The following is a 24,345-nucleotide window of genomic DNA, read 5'->3' on the forward strand; positions in this document are numbered from 1 at the left end:
TTGAAACTGAAGGAGTTATCCGATCTGCTTTAACTTTATGGTGTGCATTCTCAAGGCACTGATGAAGAAAAGGTTCATGTCGCATGAAGGATCTTGTGCCTTGATACATAAAGATACAGACCTCTGGAAGGTTTGAGTCCTCATCGGATTCATGGGTGCCTTGTTTCAAATTTCTACTTTCTATGCTGTGATGTAATGAGACACAAGGGATAAAGAACTGAGCTACAGTACAATGTGTCAGGGTGTTGTGGTGGTTGAGCAGGTTGGACCCAAACGCAGGACACAGAGCAAGCGAGTGCAGTTCAAAGAAGGTTTAATTCCAACAAACAAAAGCGAGCACACTTACAACAGAGTAGCTGAATCCAGAATCCATAATCCATAATCCAAAAATAACAGAGTCCAAATAAACAGGTGATCCAACAGAAATCCAAATCCAGGGAAACAGGGTGACACGACTAGTAAGGTTGGCAGGCAACACACAGCAACATGGGACAGAGCGTCTACACACTACAATGATCGGACCAAGACTGAGGGGAAACCAGCAAGGATATACACACACACACAGGGTTAACGAGCTGGGAGGAGACACACAGGTGAGGGACATGAGGCTGATGAGACACAGGCAGGCAGAGAGACAACTGGGGAACAGACGAAACACTTTACAAGCAGACATGGGGCAAAATAACAACCAACAGAAGAACACAGACCAGGAGTAAACACTCAAGACATGAACTAATGTACAGGACTAAGAACTAAGACACCAAACTAGGAACTAAGATACGAGACAAGACAAATACTAAGTAACTTAAAGATGCAGATGAATAATAATAATCACAGGACTAAGAACTAACTAAACAAGACTACACGGAGAAACACAGAACCAAAAGTGGACTTAAACAGGAAAGACATGAACATAAAACCATACTCCTAACACAGTGCAAAAGTGTGTCCTCTGTAGCAGATCTTATGCCTTACATAATGTACCCGGTTTATCAAGCAGAAAGACTACATTAATGTTCAGGTCACATGTCAGTTATGTCTCGCTATATTGTATTTACATACAAGACCATGTTGCAGTTTGGCTTTAACTGGGTTCAAAGGTTAACCATTTATATATTTATACTGTTCCATTTATCTCAATAAATAACAGGAAATAGTTAAATGCTGTTCAGTATGTATACTTAAAGTGTGTATGAGTTTGGTGGTGAGTAACATATGTGGTACAACTGTGTTGGTAGTTTTTGACTCTAGTCTATTTCTTCGAAACAGAAAACATTCTTACCAACATCTTAAACATCAGAAGTAGAACAACATTTCACACTAGAAATGCATACTGGTAAATGAGATAGATAAACTGCTGAACCATTAAAAGCCAACTGGAACTATCTAACGGTATATAATGGGAGATATTGTGTCCCTAGCGTACACAGAAGCAGTACATCTCTGATCTTGGTGACCCCAGGAAATATTCATGACACATGTAGTCATGTTAGAATATTGAAATAGTTTACATATAATATATGTTATGTTAATCTCTATCTATTCATTTACTGACTAATGGGCATCTCTACAATTGGACAGTAGATAACTTGTATGTTTTTTTGACCTTGCATTGTAAAACATGTCAAGAGGACATTGATCAGTGTAGTTACTGCTTAAGTCACATCTATTAGAAACTATGAACAATGTTTTAGAACCGCTCCACATCAAGCCAACTGTTCTGTGGACAAACGGATCCAAAGGCTTACCTCGTTGTGGTGAACTGTTTTGTCTTTTAGGGGTCCCTTAGGTGCCATACTGTACATGCAAACAGAAAAACAGCCCATCTCACTGAAACAGGGAAATTAGAAATCCATGCAGCTTGATCTTGTGGGGATGGATTCAGTAATATACCTAAAAATGCATATGAATCTTGATTATGATTTGTTTTTAACATTTTCTTCCAGTCAGATACACCAGTTGGCTACTGTACTTCATGTTTTAAAATGTATAGGTTGGCCTGTTTTCATCCTATAATGTATTAAAATAATGACACCATTAGCATTAAATCTCCTTACAAAAAAATAAATATTGTAATAGTATCTAAACTATGACCACTAGAGGGTGCAGTTCATTCAAAACCAGGAGCTGGAAATTCCTTGTTTGGTTGTCATGTTAACATGTAATTGTGAAGTTCTGAGAAAAAGCAAGAAACAAATACGGGAGCTATGTTTCCTGAGCCACTGTAAGGCTCTATGTTTATGAGATTTACCCATTGTAAAATGCTTTTAAACATTCTGCAGGTAATGGAGTTAAGTCTGTTGTAGTGAATGTTAATAATCAATCACTTTACAGAACACGTTCCATTACATTCAGGATGGTGTTTTAATTTGTGAAAATTGCTTCATTCTCACTGGCCCAAGTGTCCCAACAGTTTCAGATAACAAGGCTGCACAAACTGCTCTAATCCAACAAAATCCAAAGAAAACAACATACTCATCCAATTCAGAATGGCTTAAAGGCATGCAGAAAACCTGTAAACAAATGATATTACATTTAATCTGAAAAATCCTTATATATAAATTTCTCATGTTTGCGCCCCTGTCATGTTTAGTCTCAATTAAGCCTATACTGTACGAAGTGCCCCAGATTACTAAACAAAAAAGTCAACAGTCCGCTCCATTAGAATGAGACGTTCTGCCGGAGCAACATAAATTTATCAGTAGTTTGGTGAAATGTGTAACCTTCTCTGGAGGCTTATATTAAGTCAATCGACTAATTGCAGAGATCCACTCATCTGTGAGTGATTGTATTTGAATAGTGATTGATAAAACAGTTTTTTAAATGATCAACAGGTGTTTTTGGTTTATAATGTGTCAACAACTTCCCTTGTATTTGTGACAGTTGAGGCCAAAACAAACACAAAGGTATGCCCGTGGCTGTTGTTGGGTCAATTTGCCTACTAGAGAATATAATAAGAATATAATAAAATGATGCTGTGTGTCTTTTAGGGATGCGATGGTTAAGAGTGTTAGTGTGCTCACTAATAGTGTTTGCTAATTAGCACTAAACTGAAAGTACAGCTGAGGCTAATGGGAATGTCATTAGTTTGGCAGGTATTAATTCATAAACCATAGTATTGTAAATTACTTTTTTCACTTGATGAAAGGTTAAGGAATTATCAAAATCTATTACAATTCATCACGTTAGACTATCAAGTCGGCGAAAGTCAGCCGCCGTCATCTCGAACGCAGCATAAACATGGATGTAGTCTCTATGATGTCACCCGTGGGTTTCTGAAGAGCGATTGTGAAGCCCAGTGTGGGTGGCTCAGCCCATCGCCATCTTGTAATTTTATGTTAAAATAACATCTTCAAAATCATTTTGATGGTACACTGACCACCCTTTGCCTTTAAAACAGCCTCAATATTATATAATATTATATAATATACTGTATATATTATATATAATAATATAATATCATATATTGATTTGGTTTTCTTCTGTTTACTCACTTTGCATTTTGGTAATTTATAGTCTATCAAAATTTCTATCTTGGAAAGCATTCTTACTTTATAGCATTTTTTCTACACCTGCCTATAACTCTGGCACATAGACTGTATGGCACAGTACTGTGTATCAAATCTAATCTGGGATGCTCATGTTACAAGGTTATGTAGACAATTGTGATGTATTCATTTCTCGCAACTATATAATAGCCAACATACCTAAATCAATTACTATTACTTTCAATTAAATTACTACTTACTTAAATCAAACAGCTTTCACCGTTTAAAAACGTCAACAATCAGCTAATGGCGCCATTATTGATATAATGTGACATAGTCAATAAACTAAGTCACATTAAACCTAAACTGTGTGTCTTGAAGACAATCAAATGTCTAACTTGTAAATGATCTAATTCATTCATTGATGGGTCTGTCAAAAACAAAGAACAGCTTTCTTGAATTCTAATGTAAACTTGTAAAATAGCTAGTTACTAACATATAAAATATCTGCTGAAAATGTGCTTCCCACCAACCTGAATCAGATGCAACATTTTAACACTAAGTATTTATGGAAGATTTAAATGGACTTTAATATTTGTAACCCACAGGAAAATCTACAAATGTGTACATTTGTAAGTTCCTTTTTACACTTTTGTGGAATTTTGTCCAATGTGTACTGTGGAGATCTGTAAATAAACATATACACAAATATCTCACAACCTAAAACATGTATTTTTACATTTGTGTTGTGTAAAATCATATCCACAAAAATACAGTGTGATTTGCATATACACACAATTAAATCTGTACAAAGATCTTTTTTGTTCACATACATAGTGTGATTTACACATTTGTGGTTCCATTTCTACACACAAAACTGTTTTTACACATTTGCGGATTGCTTCCTGTCAATTTGCAGGTCACGTGACATTTGTAACCTCCCTTTTACACATTTGTGGAATTTTGTCCACTGTGTCCCGCTGAGATCTGTAAACAGAGATGTGTAAGTTTGAGAGCAATTTACTAGCTTTACCAGCAGGTGGCGACATTCTCTCCCGTGAATGGAAAGGATATTCATGGCACCAGAGCCCTCTGCAGGACACTAGCTAGCGTCAACTTCATCTGTAGAGACAACAAGGAAAAAGGACTGTAGCCTTGTTTCAACCAGCAGCGGAAAAATAAATCGGGTTCATCCTTGTCACCTCAAGGTAAGTCTGCTGTCCAGTTTGCTAACTTTGTGTCTCCTGTGGTGAGTTAGCTGTGTAACGTTAGCCCACCTTAGACCTAACAAACTCATATTAAATCATTTAGTTCACCTGGAGAGATTTTATGATTTTGACAATAATTGGTTATTCCCTCTACATCTGGAATTAGCATACCAATCTCTTATATAGCCTCCATTTACCGCAGTCTGATTTAAATTTAAAATCATTTTTGATTGAGGAGATTTTTTGAGGAGCATATATTTGTGCAGCACCTCCTTGCTTGCTCCCTCTCTCTCTACACCTCTACTGTTGTGTGATATCACAACATACTACACTTAGACAGAATAACTGACATAAATAAAAGAAAGTCACCATTTCAAGATATGCAACAAAGGAAGTGACACCAAATAAATTAATATTAGTTCACTCTAACTTAAAATGTAGTCCTATTAATTATTATTTAGTGCATCAAATGTCACTTGGTGCTTCAAATGGTTTCACCATCAAATCCCTGCAAACCGGGGGTCAAACTAAATCAGCTGTCTGGTCAAAGATCTCACATCTTTTATAGTTAATGTCAAAAATAAAATAATAATAAAATATACCTATAGTACATGAGTTGAAGAAGACAGTGATTTGGTTGCTCTTTTTCTTTGGAGGGAGACAAACAGCAACAGCTAAATATTTTAACACAACGACACTGAACCAGTGAGGCACCACACTGGAGTTGCTGGACTGGATACTAGTGATTAACACTGTCTCCAGCAGGCTGGCCACCATCAGAGAGAGACTGATGGAGAAGAAAATGACTGCAAGAAAACAACAACAGCAAAATTTCAGTACACTTTTAATTTCCAAGCGGTGGCTTTGAGGAAGAGCAGGTTGCCCACTAAATTGAAGATTGGTGGCTCGATCCGTGGCTCCCCCCACCCTCTATGTCAAAGTGTCCTTGGGCAAGATACTGAACCCCAGATTAATGTTGAATTTCTTTCTGATGAGCAGTTGGCACGTTGCGTGGAAACCTCTGCCATCAGTATATTAAATATGTGTGAATTGGGCGAACGTGACATGTAACAAAAGCACTTTAAGTGGTCAGAAGACTAGAAAGCTGCTATACGTGGACGGTCACATTAAGTCCTGTATGAATTTCATAATGATGTAGGCCCTATGCATGTTCCTTCAATTTTCTCTGGAATAAGATCACAGGTGTCACTCACTGGTGAGAGGTGTCGTGTCCCCGGTGGAAGGCAGCAGCTCGTTCATGATGAGCAGGAAAACTGTGTAGTCCAGGATGAGGGTCATCTTGAAAGAGGATCGGTCCACACTGTGGGGAGGCAGCAGGACGCTGAAGAGGTCCACTGCGATGAGGAAGCAACTGCAGATCAGGAGGTTCACCACATAGGCCTTCTTCTTAGAATGAACTTGTGAAAAGAAACAAGTACCACGCTTCAAGATTTATCTTAATTTCTTTCTGAATTCGTTTGCTAAAGGATTCACTTTAGGTTTCTTGTCACATGTAAGTGTGTTATCCTGCAAATGCTGACGGTGATGTTTATGGCATTTTCACATTTTGACTTTAACTCACCACTGACTACATTTAGTAATATTGGTATAACTGCTATGAAAGTTGCCAAGAGGTCCGCCTGCGTTCAGCAGACCACACAGTTATGTATTACTACCATCAATCTGGTAAGGTGTGGGACACTGTAAAAAAAATCTGTACTTTGACAGTTTTATTCCTTTTTATTTCACAGATTTTTCCTGTATTTCTGAAATACATGAAAATATCAAAAAAATTACAAAAATAAACTATGAATTTACATGTCTAATGTAAAATAACATGAAAAACATGTAGCTGTGAATAACCATAACATTTCTGTTATCTTAAGGAAACTTTTGGGGTTTTTCATGTAAACAAACTGTTACAATACATCAGTATATAGTGTCTACAAGTATTGTTAAACTGTCAAAACACAGTTTTGATCATTGAAAACAGCCATAATTACTGTAATTTCACATATATACATACATATAATTGCCCCAAAGTGGTAAAATTACAGAAAGGTAATATTTAATTTATTGTTAAATGACAGGCGTTCACACCTTTTAATGGGGTTAAAAAAGAAAACTTCCTGTAAAATTACGGGTTTGTGATGAAAAATGTATCTTCGATTGAAGAGTCTTAGCTATAGGTGTATTATCAAACCTAAAACAAACATATTTAAATCCTGTTTTTTAATAATTAAAAATTAGCACATGTTCACATAAGAGCAATATATTTCCATTTATCAGAAACCTATTTTGAGTTATCTTGTACTAGGGTTATTTGTGACAGTTTCAGACTTCCTTAAATTTGCTTAATTTGAGGATACTCAGACATTTATTCATTTTAGCTGAGGCTTTTATCCAAAACGATTTACAATTGAGATCGCACACCTCTGGAGCAGCTAAGGTTTAAGTGTCTTGCTCAAGGACACACTGGTGGATGGGTCACAGTGGGAGACTGAACCCAGGTTTTTCACACCAAAGGCATGTGTCTTATCCACTGCACCATCACCACCCCTGTTGGCTGCAACCAACATAAAGAATATTTTGGATACTGTTAGACACAGCTTCGAGATTAAAGTGCAATCTGAATGTAAAGTAATTGGAAAATATTTCTTAAAACGCTGGCATTTTGCTTTGATAGGACTGTACAGAGACATGAAAGGCAAAGGAGAGGGGAAAATGGTGGTTTTACATACAATGAACTTAATGCACAATCCAAAGACTTCTTCCCTGGTTTCAATATGTTATATTATTACGTTACTGTCGTGGAAATTGTATATTGCTGGTGAGGGATAAAGCAAATAATTGAGTAACAATAAACTGTTGTCTTTGAGGAATTTATTAATAAAAGAGAATAAACAGAGAAGTACTATAACACATATACAGCTGGTCGAGAGACCTAGAGCAGCTTCGGGCACCTGGCCCAGAGCAGAGGTGACTGTGTAAATGATTATGCCATTTACACAGTCTAGGTTTCTATGTTTTGGAGAACAGAGATCCTCTCCCAGCCTTGAATGAACATTCGAGGAGAGGAACAACAAGAGGGGAAAACACTAAACAATCTCACAGCTCTGACCTAAACCCTACATGTGTGTACAGATATAATGACTAAACAGACTAATAAAGAGTATATTAATAATAAGGAAATAGGTTAACATGTGTGTGTGTGTATATATATATATATATGTGTGTGTGTGTGTGTGTGTATATATATACAATTTTCTGCCAAAACAGTTACAAGACGCAAACATAGTAGATATTTTACAAGCATGGGCCAGATAAAGCAATAGTCGTCATTCAATCACTTCTATTGGCGGGTGGAAACGCCCACAAGACTTGTTCTGTGTCTTTTCGGTGACTTTATAAAACATACTGCTGATGGAGACAGTCAACAGAGCCTATGTGTTTGCAGCGTATTAGGTCACTTGTGTCAGCTATACATGTTAAAACAAATGTTATTTAAAGGCTGACCTCAGGAATCTTGGTGTTACAGTATGTTTGACCAAGCCAAGTACTTTGATCAACATATCAAAGCTTTGAACCACAGATATTTTTTTAATTTAAGAAACATTGCCAGACTCAAACCTGTCGTCGTTACAATGGCCTGTCAGTTTCAGGACTCACTTTAAGGTGCTCGTTTTCACATATAGAACCCTGCATGGTCAGGCCCCTGGCTGCATTTCCGACCAGCTTCACCCTTACATGGGGCTGTGGCTCAGGAGGTAGAGCGGGTTGGCTGTTAATCGGAAGGTCGGCGGTTCAATCCCTGGCTCCCCCTGGTTGCGTGTCGAAGTGTCCTTGGGCAAGTAGTGGTGGTAGTAGTAGTCCTTGTAGTGTGTAATAAAAAAATTTACTTACATCAGCTCCAGGCCACTTGGGTCTTCAAACCAGGGCTGACTAGTTGTTCCACATGGTTCACTGAAAACAAAATGTGATTGTGCATTTCAAAGGGTGCCTCTGACATTGTAGAATGCTCTTCCCGTAGACTTATGTTCCACAGTCTTTTCCTTTAAAAAACATTTGAAAACTCTTTTATTTAAGTCAACATTTGTCTCAACCCTAACCCTGCTACATGCGTAGCCTACAGCGTAGACCCAACGCAGAAGTATAAATCACGCTTTAGTATTCACTAGGTTTATCACAGGAGCAGGCAACAGCAAAGGAAACTATCCCACAATGTGCATGTTTTCTATGCTACAAGTATATATTTAGAATAAATGACTGCACCAAGGAGAGGGACATAGTTTCATTAATAATTTGTTTATTATTCAAAAGGAAATAAATTGTATTAATTATTTTGGTGTTATTGGAATACATAACACTAGAAAATCAACAAAAACCTTCACTCTAAATTGTGGCATTGGGTTGCAGTTATGATTAAAATAAATGTTATTTAAATACTTTTTTTTTACTTTTTGTTTCAGAAGCAAGATGCCAAATGAGTAAAGACAACCGTCAGCTTCACACAGCCAAGCAACAGAATACTGAATTGCCTGAATACATTAATGTATTAATCAAATACATTATGTAAATTATACCTAAACTAAATTATACCTAATATTCCTGTGGAATAATAGAGGTGCATTTATATGCCTGCTTCACATAATGTGTCTGTGTGTGTATAGATGCGCGTGTGTGGGTGCGTGTCAATTGATATGATACAATATGAAATTGTTAAAAAACAAAATTAACCTTAATTCAGTATCTTAATGTTTTAATATATAATAATAGTAACTGCTTATATGCATTGCTTAATCAGTCAAGCAATCTTAAATCTATATGGTCATGATTTTTAAATGAACTCAAAATGATTGAAAATTTTAAAATGTTCTGGAAATGCTTTATGTAGCCTACTGTTATTTGTTATAAAAACATTTAGAATGATAGAAGATGACCTTTGGTTTGAAGGTTTAATACATAGCAGTTTGCTGCCTAACCACAGGAGCCTGCAGATACAATAGTTTGATGTTTTTGGGTTATGATAAAATCAGGGCCCTGTTGCAAGCAGGTTTAACAAACTCTGAACTTAACTCTAAGCTCTGAGTTGATTGAGCCTGAGATGTGAAACTCCGAGTTTTCTGTTTCAGAAAAGTTGATCAGAATTAGTCCAATCAACTCTGAGTATGTTGAACCTGATGGAAGTGAGTGCGTGGGGATGAAAAAAAGACATCATCAATGGAGCTCTGATACTATGATTCACCATGGCAACGGGTAAATAAAGGCAGAGCCTCCATTTTAATCGGGTGGATCTAGAAATATGAATGCGTACCAACGCGGACCATGATAGGCTATTAATGTTAAAACGCAGGAGTGGAGGAAGGATCAATAACAATAGACTATTACATTTTATTCAGCGTTGCTCATTCATCATTTACCAGACGATGTGATGTTCCCCAGCTTCCCCTGCTGACTCCTGTCAGTCAGGAAGTTTGTGATCCACTGACAGGTGGAGGCTGGCATAGTGAGCTGGGTGAGTTTGGTGCTGAGGATGTCCGGGATGATGGTGTTGAACGCCGAGCTGAAGTCCATGAACAGGATCCTTGCATATGTCCCTGGAGAGTCGAGGTGTTGCAGGATGTAATGCAGACCCAAGTTGACAGCATCATCCACTGACCTGTTAGCCCTGTAGGCAAACTGCAGGGGGTCCAGCAAGGGGCCGGTAATGTCCTTCAGGTGAAACACCAGTCTTTCAAAGAACTTCATGACTACAGATGTCAGGGCGACAGGGCTGTAGTCATTTAATCCAGAGATGGAGGGTTTTTTGGGGACCGGGATGATTGTGGAGTGATTGAAGCAGGAGGAAACTTCACACAGCTCCAGTGATCTGTTGAAGATCTGTGAGAAGATGGGGGCCAGCTGGTCTACACAGATTTTCAGGCAGGATGGAGCTTTCATGATCTTCTGCCTCTGGAAGAGCTGGCGCACATCCTCTTCACAAAATTGTGAGTGCAGGTGAGGGGTCAGAGAGGGAGGGTGACTGTTGAAGATGGTGGTGCGGGGGAGTGGTGTGACATTCATTACATTCATTTTACATAGGCTACAGGCCTATTTATTAATCTCGCTGAGATGTTGGTGATGCCGGAATCCATTGATTAGACTATGCAGCTAATGAAAAACTCACTTTTAAACTAGGCTACATTTATTTGTTTCAGCTGCACCACAGTCATCCTCACTCTGAAATATTCACATCATATCCAGTTGATAACTACAATAGGAACGTTCCAATCAGTGTGTAGGGACCCTTTGCCTATCAAAAAGGCCACTACAGTTGCGGACTGGATGATTGTGTTATTTATGATGCGTGCACTAATGATCCAATGTCCAATATTGCAAGTACATTCATAGGTATAAAATCAAAGGAAATACAATAACTCCACTGTCATTCCTCTCTATCTCATACACGACATCTTTTGTCCTGTCTCAGGCACCATAGCTATAGTACTGGCTTGGATTGGGGAGGGGGCTGGTGCAATTTGTTGTAATTGGCAACTCTCACCACTAGATGTCACTAAAACTTACACACTAAACCTTTAAGCCTAGTCTTAAAAGTGGTGATGTTGTCGAAATTGGGACCCATTTCCATAATGGAGGTTCTTGATAAATTAATGCTCTGGCTACCACTTAACCTTAGAGACATTAGGCACTACAGTTGCATTTTGATAATGCAGTGCTCTAGTGAGGTATAATGAGCTCTTTGAGGTAAGATGGTGCCTGGCCATTTAACCTAACCCTTTGTAGGTAGGCAGAACAATTTTAAATTCTATTCCGTATTTCACAGGTAGCCAGTGTAGAGAGGCTAGAACAGGAGAAATATACTCTCTTATCCTGCTTCTCGGAATAAATGTGTGGACCAGCAGCATTTTGAGACAGGATGTTCCTGATCTTCTGGCCTGATCGATAGATATAGCGGAGAATCATCATAGCAGTGGAAATTCATGGCGTGGAAATACAAGATAACATATAGAATACGATTTCACAGAATTACCCCGTGTTTAATGGATTAATCGAGGTAAAAAACTATCGAGCAGTTTTAATGAAGGCAATTCCATTGAGGAAACCTTGGACAACAAGGGTTGGGAATAATCTCTTCCCAGTATGTTTCCAGTTAACTCTTAAATGGCAACACACACATTTTAAATGATGGTTCTTTAAAGGGGGCATTATGGAGTTTCCAGCAGCCACTAGTGGTGCGGTTTTAAGACTGCTACCAGGCGCGTGCTCGTACGCATGCTCGCTTGAACTCATGTGCGAGTATAATCCGAAACACAGCCACTTTCATACAGAAATCCTGCAATACACGCAGGAACACAAGCATGCAGGCTGTGGCTTTTCACTCAGACATGTTCAGGCTCTCTTCAACGTTCCCGTCTCAGAGGCAGATCAGATCAGCAGCTCCGTAACGTTACTTCATTCAGCGCAGCCAGCCGCATATCGGCACAATCCTCCTGGAAAAAAGCCACAGTGACAGCTATAGACAGGCACAGGGAGACAGCTTCACACAATATACTGGAAACTCAGGTAAACCCCTACTGCAACGTTACAGTAATAGTTTTATCAGCTGCAGGTTGAACTAATCCACTAATCCTACTGTAACATTAGCTGGCTGTTCCTAGCTGCATCACTATAGGCTAATGTTAGTAAACAAATTCCTCCACATTTGCTTTTTACCGTTACATCCGTTCTTGCAGGCTAAATAAACAGTTGTACACAGGATAGTAACATGGGTCACGTTAGTTGGTGGAGTAATGTGGAAAGCCATATAACTTTGCACTGGATAACATTAGCAACTGCACGGCGTTACCCGGCGAGCTAACGTGACTTTCTCTATGTTTCTGCAGCTTTACTAATGCTCACTTTGTTCTTACTCGACATCATCTGAACCTGTTTGGTGTGAATCCGACCTGGAGTCTCCCCATTAAAGCAGAATAGTGGCTGATGCAAGCAACGGAGAAAACAGGCGTATGCTTCATTTCTAAGTGAGTTTCGAGCCCATTGACAATTAAGCAATGAAAATTTGATTAATTTCATTGAAAAACTTACATACAGTCCCTTTAAACCTATTATGCTTTTTCACATTTTATGACTTAAAATGCAGCGTCTCGACTGTTCCCGCCGTCAGGCCCTCCTCAAGGAACTGGGCCCCCTCAGAGGCCAGACCCACAGTCTCCACAGGGTGGGGCAAGTGTGAAAGACCTGGCCCTCTGCCTGAGACAGCAGAGGGACCTGCCACGGCGGGCCCTCCAGAAGCGAGATTATGTCTGAGAACCATACTCGGGCCGGCCAAAACAGGGCTACTAACAGCAGGCTGACACCGTCTTGACGGACAGAACCCCCGGGAGCAGAGCAACTGGGGGAAAAGCATACAGACGCAGCCTTGGCCACGTCTGCACAATGGCATCCAGCCCTAGCGGGGCTGGGGGCGAGAGGGAGAACCACAGTGGACAGTGCCTCGGGGTGGAGTCTCCCTTCCACGGGCCTCAGCCCCTGTCTTGACAGCAGGTCTGCTCACTGATTCAGGGTCCCAGGGATATACATCGCTCTGAGAGACAGCGGTCTCTGCTGGGACCACAGGAGGATCTGATGTGCCAGCTTGCATAATGGGCGCGAGCGCAGACCCCCCTGGTGATTCAAATAGGCCACCACTGGACCATGGACCCGACGCGTGCAGGCGACAGGTGGGCCCGCATTGTCGTTGAGTCCCACACCACCCCTAGGAATGTAGTCCGTTAGGTGGGCGTCAGCACGCTCTTCTTTGCGTTGAGCCGCAGCCCCAAACGCTGAAGGTGGGCGAGGACGACATCTCGATGCCAAAATGAGCCAGTTGTCGATGTAGTTCAGTGTGCGGATGCCCTGGAGCCTCAACGGGGCCAGAGCTGCATCCATGCACTTGGTGAACGTGCGAGGGGAGAGTGCTAGGCCGAACGGAAGAACCCGATACTGGTACGCCACGCCCCCGAAGGGGAACCTCAGGAACTTCCTGTGAGAGGGACGGCTGGAGATGTGGAAATATGCGTCTCGCAGATCTATCGTGACAAACCAATCCTCGGATTGGATGTGACTGACGATGGCGGGGATGGTGAGCATCTTGAACCTGAATCTCCTCAGAGATTGGTTCAGGGACCGCAGATCTTTTTGGGAACTATGAAGTACTGGCTGTAGAACCCGGACTCCCTGACTGATGGGGAAATAAGTTCTATGGCCCCCTTTTCCAGCAGAGAGCGAACTTCTTGTCCCAACACCTGGCTCTGCTCCGAGTGAACCGCAGTCCAGACCACCCCGTTGAATCCGGGGGGGGGTGGACCCGGAACTGCAGCCTGTAGCCATCCACTACGGTGCGCAGGACCCACGGGGAAATGTTCGCAAGGCTTTGCCATGTTTCTGCGAAATCCGCCAAGGGAACCAGCCCCTCGGGGTTTCCGACTGCAACCCCTCGAGGTGGGCAGACCGGTGAGAGCTCGCTGGTGGCTAGCATGTCCGAAACGGCGGGAAAACAGCGCCTGTTGCCTGAGCCACCGCAAGGGAGGGGACCTTGGTCATCCTCCCTCGGGGGGTAGGAGGCGTGGGGGTGGTAGTTGGCCCCCCTACTCGAAACCTCAGGACGTCTTTCCCCGGGCCCCCCGAGACTGAATGATGGTCGTCAGATCAGTTGGCGAGAGCGCCTCCTCGCGTCTCGGAGGTTTGTTGAGGTGGACCATGGGAAGCGACACTTCGCTTCTGGCCCTGATGGTAGGAGCTAGACGAGGGCTGAGCTCGTCTCTCTTCAGCCGTCGCCGTCCTGGACCCAGACCAGCGGCTTCAGGGATGACGCTAGGGTGGGAGAAAGGTAGCTCGCTAATGCGTCCTCAACCCGAGGCATCGCTCCGTAGCCACTCTGCTTAATCTCTGTCACATTGCTGTAATCCAGCAGAGGGGAAATAGTCAGCCGTGCAGAGAAGGGTTTATTCCATGATTTACACAACTCATTGTGCAAATCAGGAAAGAATGGCAAGGACCGGAGCGGGGGTGGCGCGTGGTGCTGCAGAAAACGCTCATTTAGTTTACTGCTGCCCGCCTTTAGTTCATCATAGCTGGGCGCAGACTGATGACGTTGGCCCAGCTCCCGGAAGTCATCCTCTATGATGCTAAGCACGTCTAACTCCTCAGAATCAGACTGTGTGAGCCTCTCCGGACTCATACCTCAGGCGGGAGAAGCCGAGAAACGGGCTCCTGAATGGGGAAGAGGGGAGGCGGAGTCAGCAGACGGGGACTGGGAAAAGGCCTCAGCTGTCCCGACGCCCTCGGAGATATCGCGCTGCAGATTTCCTTCCAGGTAAGAAAATTCCTCTCGTGGTTGTACTTTTCTCTTCGTAGTCTCAAACATGCCAGAGTGCCTGCTGAATAGAAAAAAGCTGATGTGTCCGGTGTGCCGGCGTACTTATATACGCCTCCAGTTACGTCGTCACACGCTACTGTTCTAGCAACGCCAATAGGATTGGAGTAGTTTAATTCATGATTTCAGCCCTGCCACGCCCAGAGGCTTTCCCATAGTGTCATCACCGACGCAGTTCGAGTTCCCTCGAAGGGGAACAACAGCCTGGTAACATGCTTCAGGTCTTGGCCAATCAAACAACAGTGGGCTTTGAGAGGGGGGGCCTTAAAGAGACAGGAGCATCTACAGCTTGTTCTGACAGAGGCTGAAATGAAGGCCTATACGAAGAATCAGTATAAGAAAAAAATTTTTTTTTTGAACTTTGAATCATGAAAAGCTGCCATACAGGAGTCACAGAGCTACAATATAGGACTGTAAAAGCAGTATAATAGGTCTCCTTTAAAATGAAAGCATCTTAGCTTGAGCTAAAATAGCATGCTCTAAGTGTGATTGAAAACTTAGTAGTAGCCAGGTCCAGGGGCTTCGTCTTAATGATGGTCGGTTTAAGGCTTATTTTAGGATGAGTTGGGGACAGACTGTTGCAATCCAAGCAACTGTAAACTTCCGTGAGCACAACTGAGGGCCCGTCTCTCCATTCATTAGACATCGGACAATGGGAAAAAATGCAAATGACGTCAGGCACAATATTTTCAACTTCAGAAAGGGGTCGGACTGCCAGAAAGGTTAAGAACCCCTGATCTAACCAATTAGATCAATGACCGTTACACATTTTCTTTAAAATTTTTAATCTTGGTGTCAAAATTTAGAATAACACAAACTACAACACAAAACTTTGTTAAAAATAACAAGATTAAAGTTAATTGTCATGTTTAATCTTTATAAGTAGTAAATTAAATTAATTACAGATCCATCCCAGAGATGGACTTGATTGCTATTATTGATAAATTATCATAAACTTTGTCTTTACCTGCTGCCGTTTATATTGTATTTATTTTATATTGTTAGGATTTTATTGATACATTTTTTATACTATTTATTGGTTCTGTTCTTTATATATACTCTTATTGGTTTTTCATTACTAAATAATGTTATTTAACAAAGAATATTTAGAACAATAATACATTTTTTATATTTTATTATAACTAACTGTTTTCAGAGCAGCAACAAAAGTAAAGTTTACGGCAGCAAAGTCAGTATATAATGATGATGTACACAAGACACATTCTTATACCATATACACTGTTTTTGTATACAAAGGCACTGTTGTGTGTTATCACTACATACTACACTTTGACATGTGACACCTACAAATGTAATGTCACAATTGTTAAAGGGGCTATATGCAGTTATTCAATTAAATCACTTATTAATAAATCTGTTTATTGTATTTGTTTATTGTGTTTTTACAGATTCTCAGGTACACAGCTTCTCCACCGTCTCAGTCGCTGTAACTTAGGTGACAGCCCCTTCCAACTTGGACTGATCCTAGATTTTGCTGTAATCTGACTGGCTCAAGTTTACTGGCAGGAGTTTACTTTCCATCCGGTTTGTGTGACAAGTGCAACAGAGACGGTAAATATAGCAAAAAAATTTAATTTAGAAGAAAAATGTTGGCACAAGAGGCATTTGTAACTATTTTAGCCTTCTGACTGACTGTATACATGACATGTTGGTCGCATAGGTTGGTAGTTAACAGTATATTGTGACTTAAGTGTTCCTGCTCAGGTCAGACTGTTGCAATTTTATGTTTATTTTTCTTTCTCTGTGCTGGAGTTATTTTATGAACTTGATGGCTTTATCTAGTTTTTTATTTAATTTGTAATGAACTTTATCATGTGTCTCCTCTTTATACTCCCACGCAAAAAAGCTGTACACACCTGGTTGCAATCTTAAAACCTAATGGTCGCTGAATGGCCTGAAAAAAGGCACAATTTGAGTATATTAGTATGTTCAGTGCTTTTGGTTGACCATTTTGGTCAATGGTTACGTGTCAACAAACAGTAAAAGTGAAAATCAAAACTCAACATTAAATTGACCTGTCTGTCATTAGAAAAAGCACGACAGTGGGTAAATCACGATGATTGGTTATACACTTTATTTTATTTAATTCATTTTATCAGTGCGGTGCTATATCTGTCTGCGCAACACGCATGTCAGATCTCTCATTTGTGGCTGCCTGTCCTCGCGACTGTAACTTCCACTATTTTTATCTACACTAGAAAACAAAAAGCAGAAAAGAGCATGCATGTTACTTTGTGGCTATAACAACGCTGTTGACACTATGTCCACCATACCCTATAGTCCCTGCAGTAGCATGAGAACCACATAACGTTCAGTATTTAATGTTTTTATTAGACTATAATCAAAACGCATGTTTAGTCAAATTTTTGGGACAAACAGGAAGGGAGTCAGGACAACTGCTCATAATTCAGGACGTCTAGTCACTCTATGTGTCGGTGAGGTTAAAGATGATGGAAATGATGTAACATTAGACCTCTGTATTGTTTTAATATTTTGTATTTGAGAACGTAGTAAAAGTGTGAAACAAGTAGGCTCAACGGTGTTACAGCTACTGGATGTACGACCTATGGTTTTGCAACTGGCAAATAGCAGTAACTGTGAGTCATAGTACCAATTAAGACTAGGAGAGCTTAAGTATTTTTGTTGAACTTAGCAACAAATTTGTACATGGATATAATTTGTAAAATATGTTATTTGACATGTTAAACTCCATGCTGTAATGCAATGCAAAATGTGTAATTTGTTAGAAGGAAGATTATTGTCAAAGTGGTTTAAAAGAAGAAAAAAAGAGATATATTCTTTTTAATAAAGACAGAAAACAGCCTGCTGAACGATCACAAGTAACATCTCCTGTCTCTGCTTTTCCTATACAAAACAGGACACAATATCTGTTCACAAGTCACTCATGCTTAAGGCCTGTAACAGACACTGACATAAATAACTGACATAAATAAAACAATGTCTCCATCTCGAGTTCTTCAACAAAGGAAGTGACAGTAAACAAATTAATATTAATATAATATTAATTAATATTAGTTTTCTGTAATTTTCCATGCAGTCTTATTAAGTATTATTTAGTGCATCAAATGTTACTTGGTGCTTCAAAGGATTTCACCATTAAAACCCTGCAAAGTGGGAGTCAAACTAAATCAGCTGTCTGGTCAAAGACACATCTTTTATAGTTAATGTCAAAAAAATAAAATAATATACCTTTAGATGAGTGGAGAAAGACAGTGATTTGGTTGCTCTTTTTCTTTGGAGGAAGACAAACGACAGCAGCTAGATAATTTAACACGAGAACACTGAGCCAGCGAGGCACATCACTGTTCTGGCTGGAGCTCCTGGACTGGATATAAGTGATAAACACTGTCTCCAGCAGGCTGGCCACCATCAAAGAGAGACTGATAGAGAAAAAAATGTCTGCAGGAAACAATAACAATAACATTTTAGTACATTTTAGTTTCCAAGCAGTGTAAAGCACTCTAAGTCGTCAGAAGACTACAAAGGAGCTATACAAGCACAGTGACATTAAGTACTGTATGTTTTACATGCACGTTAGCAATCTGGTTTTAAGTCACATCTTGGTTATGATCTAATTCTGGGAAATTATGATAACCTTAAAACTTGAAAAACCTGTTATTTATCTCCTTGTAAAAACTAGGGCTGAACGATTAATTGCATTTGTGACATTATCGCGATATGATATGATATGATTAGCACTCACGGGTAAATTGGTGGTTGTGGTGGGTGAAATCACTTTGGCGGACAGGAACAAATGCACACCAGAAAGACACGTGTCGTAAGGTAAGCGTATTGTGGCTATCGGCGCCTATGTCACCTATGCCACCAGTCAGCTCAGGAACTATTTACGTAACAGCGTTTCAAACCAAACGCACAAGTCTGAAAGAGGACCAGCCTGTCTGAGTTATACAGCCTGGTTACAATTGTGCGCTGCTCACCAGCATCGGAGGCTGCACGGGAAGTCCGGTGTTGTCGGAGAATTACTAAGCTTGTCTATTAAACACGAGAAGTGTCACTTGGTTTTCTTTTCGTTGGCCAACTTTAGAAATGAACCTCAAACTGAGTATTTCTGGAGGTTTTTTATGAGAGATGGACTCATTAATTGGTGGTTGAACAGTGGGTTTTGTATTGAGCACTTACTGTATAATACAGATCACACTGGTGAACTTAGTTTTTCTTGTGGTCTGTAGGTAGGCCTACCTGATGATGTTATATCATATTATTTAATGCCATGACTTGACTCTCTAAATATCTTTCTCATATTATTATAATTTGATATTTAATCATAATAATAATTCATGCAATTCATGCATCACCTAATTTCATCATAACACAGGTCTGGCCTACAAGTATTGTGTTGGTCATACTATACACTGATTTACTGCTTGTCCGTTTTGAATAATACAGGAGCTAAAGAGCTTAAAAATTAATTGCATATGAAACTGCAATTGCAATATTGGTAAAAAAAATTGCAATTAGATTATTTACCAAAATTGTTCAGCCCTAGTAAAAACCCAACTATCGACCCTTTACTAGGTATATACTATGTTCCATGTCTGTTTTATTTATATATTTTATTTTACCATCATTTTACCAGGAAGTCCCAGCCACTACTGCAGTTTTAACTGCTGACCTTGTTGGTGTGAGGTCCAAATTAACTACAATAACAACCAGGAGGAGATTACATTTACATTTATTCATTTAGCTGACGCTTTTATCCAAAGCGACTTACAATTGCTATATATGTCAGAGGTTGTGCACATCTGGAGCAACTAGGGGTTAAGTGTCTTGCTCAGGGACACATTGGTGTCTCACAGTGGATTCGAAAACCAAAGGCATGTTGTCTTATCCACTGCACCATCACCACCACTTCCCTTTTACCTCAGGCACTAGCCCAGTTGGTGCCCCTCACAGTTCGAATTTGGGCATTGATCCATGAGTCTTTTTGGTACGTCTGGACCGTACACTGTACATGATAAATGGACGTAGTCATCGCGACATCACCCGTTGGTTTGTGGACTGCCATTTTGAAGCCCCGAGTTTGGCCGATAGGTCGCTGCCATGTTGAGTTTTTGCAAATAGGAAGTGCCCAGAAGTGCCCATATTTGGACGAGACGGCGGAGCTAACGGCCGTGTGCGGCGCTAGCTAGCTTGCTTAGCTAGGTGGATATGCAATTCATGTTAACTGTCATTTTAACAGGGCTTAACGAGTCGCCTCTAGCCTGATTGACAGGTAACGACTCGTCAATCTTTGATAATCCCGCACTGAAACACACTCTGCTTTATGGTCTATGTTCCTCTAAATCGGACCATAATTTACTAAATGAACATCATGCTGTATTGAAGATGACATGAAACTAGCCAATTAGACCATAAACTCATCAGGAAAGTGTTTACTGAGGTAATTATTTGGCATGTACATGTGTTCAGGGTGGGACTCTTATTGAACAGGTAAAATTTCGTACAGATCTGAGCATGTACAGTCAAGTTACAACAACTTCCTGTGTCATGGCGAAACATTTAACTTAACCGTCACGCCACGACCATGTCCTTAACCAAAATCTTACAAATTTTACAACATGGCCCCATCAATGACAGTTTTGAAGTTGATATGGCCAACCTGCTAGGAGTAGTTCATCACAACTTAAAATGTGTCATTTCCTGTTGCCAGCAGGTGGCGCTATGACTTTGAGTGAATATTGGCATATGAATGTGTTCAGGGTGGGACTGTCCAAATTTGGTACAGATATGAGCATCTAGACTGAGGTTACAACAATAACAGCAACAAAAGTCAACAAATGTAGCTAATTTATTGTTTTTACAGCTACCCTAAATCAAATATTAGAAAATAGAATAAATAATTATAAACATTAAACATTAAATAAACTTTTTTTTTTTTTTTACTTTTAATGGACACATGCAAAATGTTTTATACTTTATGTGAATATGATATAATCCAATTAATCTTATTTCCATAATGTACAGACGTTGAATCCTCACGCTAAATTCATCAAGTGCGACCCAATTTGATAAATAATGTTGTATGTGGTTCTCATATCGCGCAACATGAAGACTTCACAGCCTCTCTTCAGGTAGGACTCTCATATTGCAACACTTGTCTTTGTAAAGAGAGAAAATGATAGGATCGCTAATCTGCCTGTCAGCTCGCTCTGATCCGTTTCAGTTACTGTACTATTAAGGCTTTAATACGTGTGCACTCCTAATTTAGGCACGGCAAGCTTAATCGCTTTCTCACAAACGAGTGACAGAAGGATAATAAAAACACACAAAAGAAGAAAAGAAATGTTGCAAAGAGCAGGAGTCAAAGACACAATCCTTTGATTGCAAGTCCTGCGCTCTACCAACTAAGCTAACCAGTGACACTGAATTTGAAAGTGAAGTTCTCCTAAAGAAACGCACCTGACAATGGCTGCCAACCCCTGTATGGTTTGTTATCTCGAGAAAATTATCCCGTTATCATGGGGAAACAACATTCGTTATCTCGAGATTATGAGAAAATTTCACGTTATCACGGGAAAATGGAGTAAAAAAAAAAAATGTAATTGATGGGCGCTTAGGGCTTCCTGACCTTAGTATCAACAACCATAAGACTTTACACCCGCGGAGAGGTTTATCTGTCTTCTCTCAGGTTTACAGGGTCTACAATTGCTTTCCAAGTGTTCATATTTTAGATTTTTACTTTACTTCAAGGTTAATTCCTCTGATTTGGACATTAATCTGAGAAAGTTCACAGACTACTGAAAATCCTTTGAACGTACAGCTCTGTAATGTGGATGTCTGGGACCCACAGATTTGTTCGAGGGACAGAGACTCTTTTGGTTCCACATTCCTCCTCCTCCCAGCTCAGTCCCTCTATGTTCCACTGCTGCATTAAACAGAATAATACAGATGTGATGTGCAGCTTTAGAAAATGCCATCCATTTGAACTGTGTCACTTCATAAACAGAAAGAAAAAAGAAACACAAATATGGCATTTCATATAAAATACTATATTTCAGAATCAGAATCAGCTTTATTGCCAGGTATGTGTACACATACGAGGAATTTGACTCAGGATTGTACATTGCTCATGATGTGCTTACTCATTCAAAAATACCATAACACAACATAAAATCAGACACAAACTACAGTATAGACAACACTAATATACACACTATGATAAAACAATATAGACATATTGACAAATAGTGCAGTGATCAGAGTAAACTATTATTCTCATTATGTACATGTTGAAGGTGGATATGATATACAGGTACACATACATGCATACATGTACACATGTACACAGTGTGATGGAGTATAGTGCAAAGGATGCTGGAAAAAATAAATAAGACCTATGACCTTACGACCTGAGGTAGGTGTATTGAACAGCACTGAAATAGAGAATGGTGAATAAATAAATAATAAGTGGTAACCAGTAAACAGGTGGCTGATTAGAAACAGAGTTACTGGGTTATTGCACAGGAATTGTTCCTGACACTGTGAGTCAGAAATCAGCTGTTCATCAGAATGATGGCTTGTGGAAAGAAACTGCTTCTGTGTCTGTTGGTTTTGGCGTACGGTGCTCTGTAGCGCCTACCAGAGGGGAGGAGCTGGAACAGGTTGTGTCCGGTGTGAGATGGAAACAAACCTACAGTAGAAACCATTCAGCTCGTCTACCAGTTGTTGAGTACAAGCAGTGTTGGGGGATGGTCTCTTGTAGTTTGTGAGTGTCCACAAGCCACTCCACACTGATGCTGTTATTTAGCTTTTCAGCGTAGCACCTCTTTGCAGCTTTGATCTCTTTAGTCAGCGTGTTCCTGGCCTGGTTGTAAAAGACTCTGTCCCCACTTATGAAGGCCTCTTCTTTGGTCTGACGAAGCTGCCTGAGTTTCGCTGTGAACCAAGGTTTTTGGTTATTGTATGTGCGGAAGGTTTTAGTCGGCACACACATGTCCTCACAAAAACTGATGCAAGATGTCACAGTGTCAGTTAGTTCTAAGGCTGCATGGGGAACAGAGCAATAGGCATCCTTTAATGTTGTGTAGCATTGGTCCAGTGTCAGTTAATGTCCCTTGTGGGACACTTATATGCTGTCTGTACTTTGGAAGTTTGTGGCTGAGGTTTGCTCTGTTGAAGTCCCCAAGAACAATGAGCAGGGAGTCTGGGTGTTTTTTCTCCACTATCTGGTCGGCCAGGTGTAGTAATGCCTCACTAACAGGCCTGAGGTGGAATGTATAGAGAAACAGAGTCCGCCTCCCCGTGTTTTTCCCGTGAGCTCCCTTTCGCGATCTGCGCGGATGAGATTAAATCCCGGTAGATGAAGTACGCTGTCCGGGATGCGCTCGGTGAGCCAGGATTCGGTCAAACAGAGGGCAGCAGATCTGCAGAAGTCTGAGTTAGTTCTGTTGAGGAGCAGCAGTTCATCCATTTTGTTGACCAGAGAGCAGACATTCGCCAGGTGGATTGAAGGGAGCGCAGTGCGAAATCCCCGCTGTCTCAGTTTAACCAGCGCGCCTGCTCGTTTTCCCCTGCGCCGCTTCCGGAGGATCCCAAACAGAGCTGCTGCTCCTCCAACTAATAACTCTGGGAAAGTTCCAGGGTCAATAAAGAGCGGTGGAATAGTATGAGCAGTTGAAAGTCCAATGTTTAAGAGCTCTTAGAGGGACGGCAGAAAACAGCGTTAATTAACAAAAAGCACTATGGAGGGTAATCCTGAGGCGGCCTCTGCGGCGCCATCTTGGTTATTTCTGAATGACATATTTTAATTGTGCGGGGAAAAGTCGAAATGTTACCATGATGAGGATAAGCATATAAGACATTTCAACATTTTGCACAAAAATATCTTTTGTCACAAGTTAATGACCAATAGCAAGTAAATTAAGAGTAAAAAGTATCATTTGGAATAAGAAATTTTTTTTTCGACAGCTAGAACCTGCAAATTTCTGATGTTGGTGCCTCCAGTGGTTGTCTCCTAACCTTGAATTGGCTTATTTTGCTATAAATAAAAATTAATGTAATGACAATAATTCTGAAGATTCTATAAAGATATAAAATATCTACACATGGTGGATTTAATTTGACTAAGAATTCAGAATTTATTGATGTTTATGTCAGTGCTCTGAAAACTTACCAGATCTTGCCATAAGACTGTTGTAAGGGTTTCAGCCTTGTCATCCCATGGATGAGACAT

The 24,345-nt window shown here is 40.4% G+C and overlaps 1 protein-coding gene across 1 annotated transcript; it reads right to left on the reverse strand.

Annotated features, from left to right (window-relative positions):
- Positions 1-296: 296 nt before the first annotated feature.
- LOC119888459 (5-hydroxytryptamine receptor 3C-like) lies at positions 297-24,345 on the reverse strand. The gene is made up of 6 exons (XM_038699014.1): positions 24,286-24,345; positions 21,932-22,038; positions 5,911-6,146; positions 5,308-5,502; positions 4,460-4,475; positions 297-527 (listed from the first exon to the last, which is right to left on the reverse strand). Exons 1-6 carry the CDS (start codon positions 24,343-24,345, stop codon positions 314-316), a joined length of 828 nt encoding a protein of 275 aa, XP_038554942.1. The 3' UTR covers positions 297-313.

Source organism: Micropterus salmoides, unplaced genomic scaffold (assembly GCF_014851395.1).
Source record: "Micropterus salmoides isolate LMB-PRFRI ecotype aquatic unplaced genomic scaffold, ASM1485139v1 Ms_hic_scaffold_5, whole genome shotgun sequence".
Taxonomy (NCBI): Eukaryota; Metazoa; Chordata; class Actinopteri; order Centrarchiformes; family Centrarchidae; genus Micropterus; species Micropterus salmoides.

Bases quoted from the DNA above. Each gene is read 5' to 3' on its own strand.
- LOC119888459 (XM_038699014.1), bottom strand. From the start codon at position 24,345: ATGTCTCATCCATGGGATGACAAGGCTGAAACCCTTACAACAGTCTTA. The intron at 22,039-24,285 runs GTAAGTTTTCAG...TGTTTAATGCAG, and splicing joins CAGTCTTATGGCAAGATCTG to CAGTGGAACATAGAGGGACT. The intron at 6,147-21,931 runs GTACGTTCAAAG...ATTAAGATAAAT, and splicing joins GACATCCACATTACAGAGCT to CTTGAAGCGTGGTACTTGTT.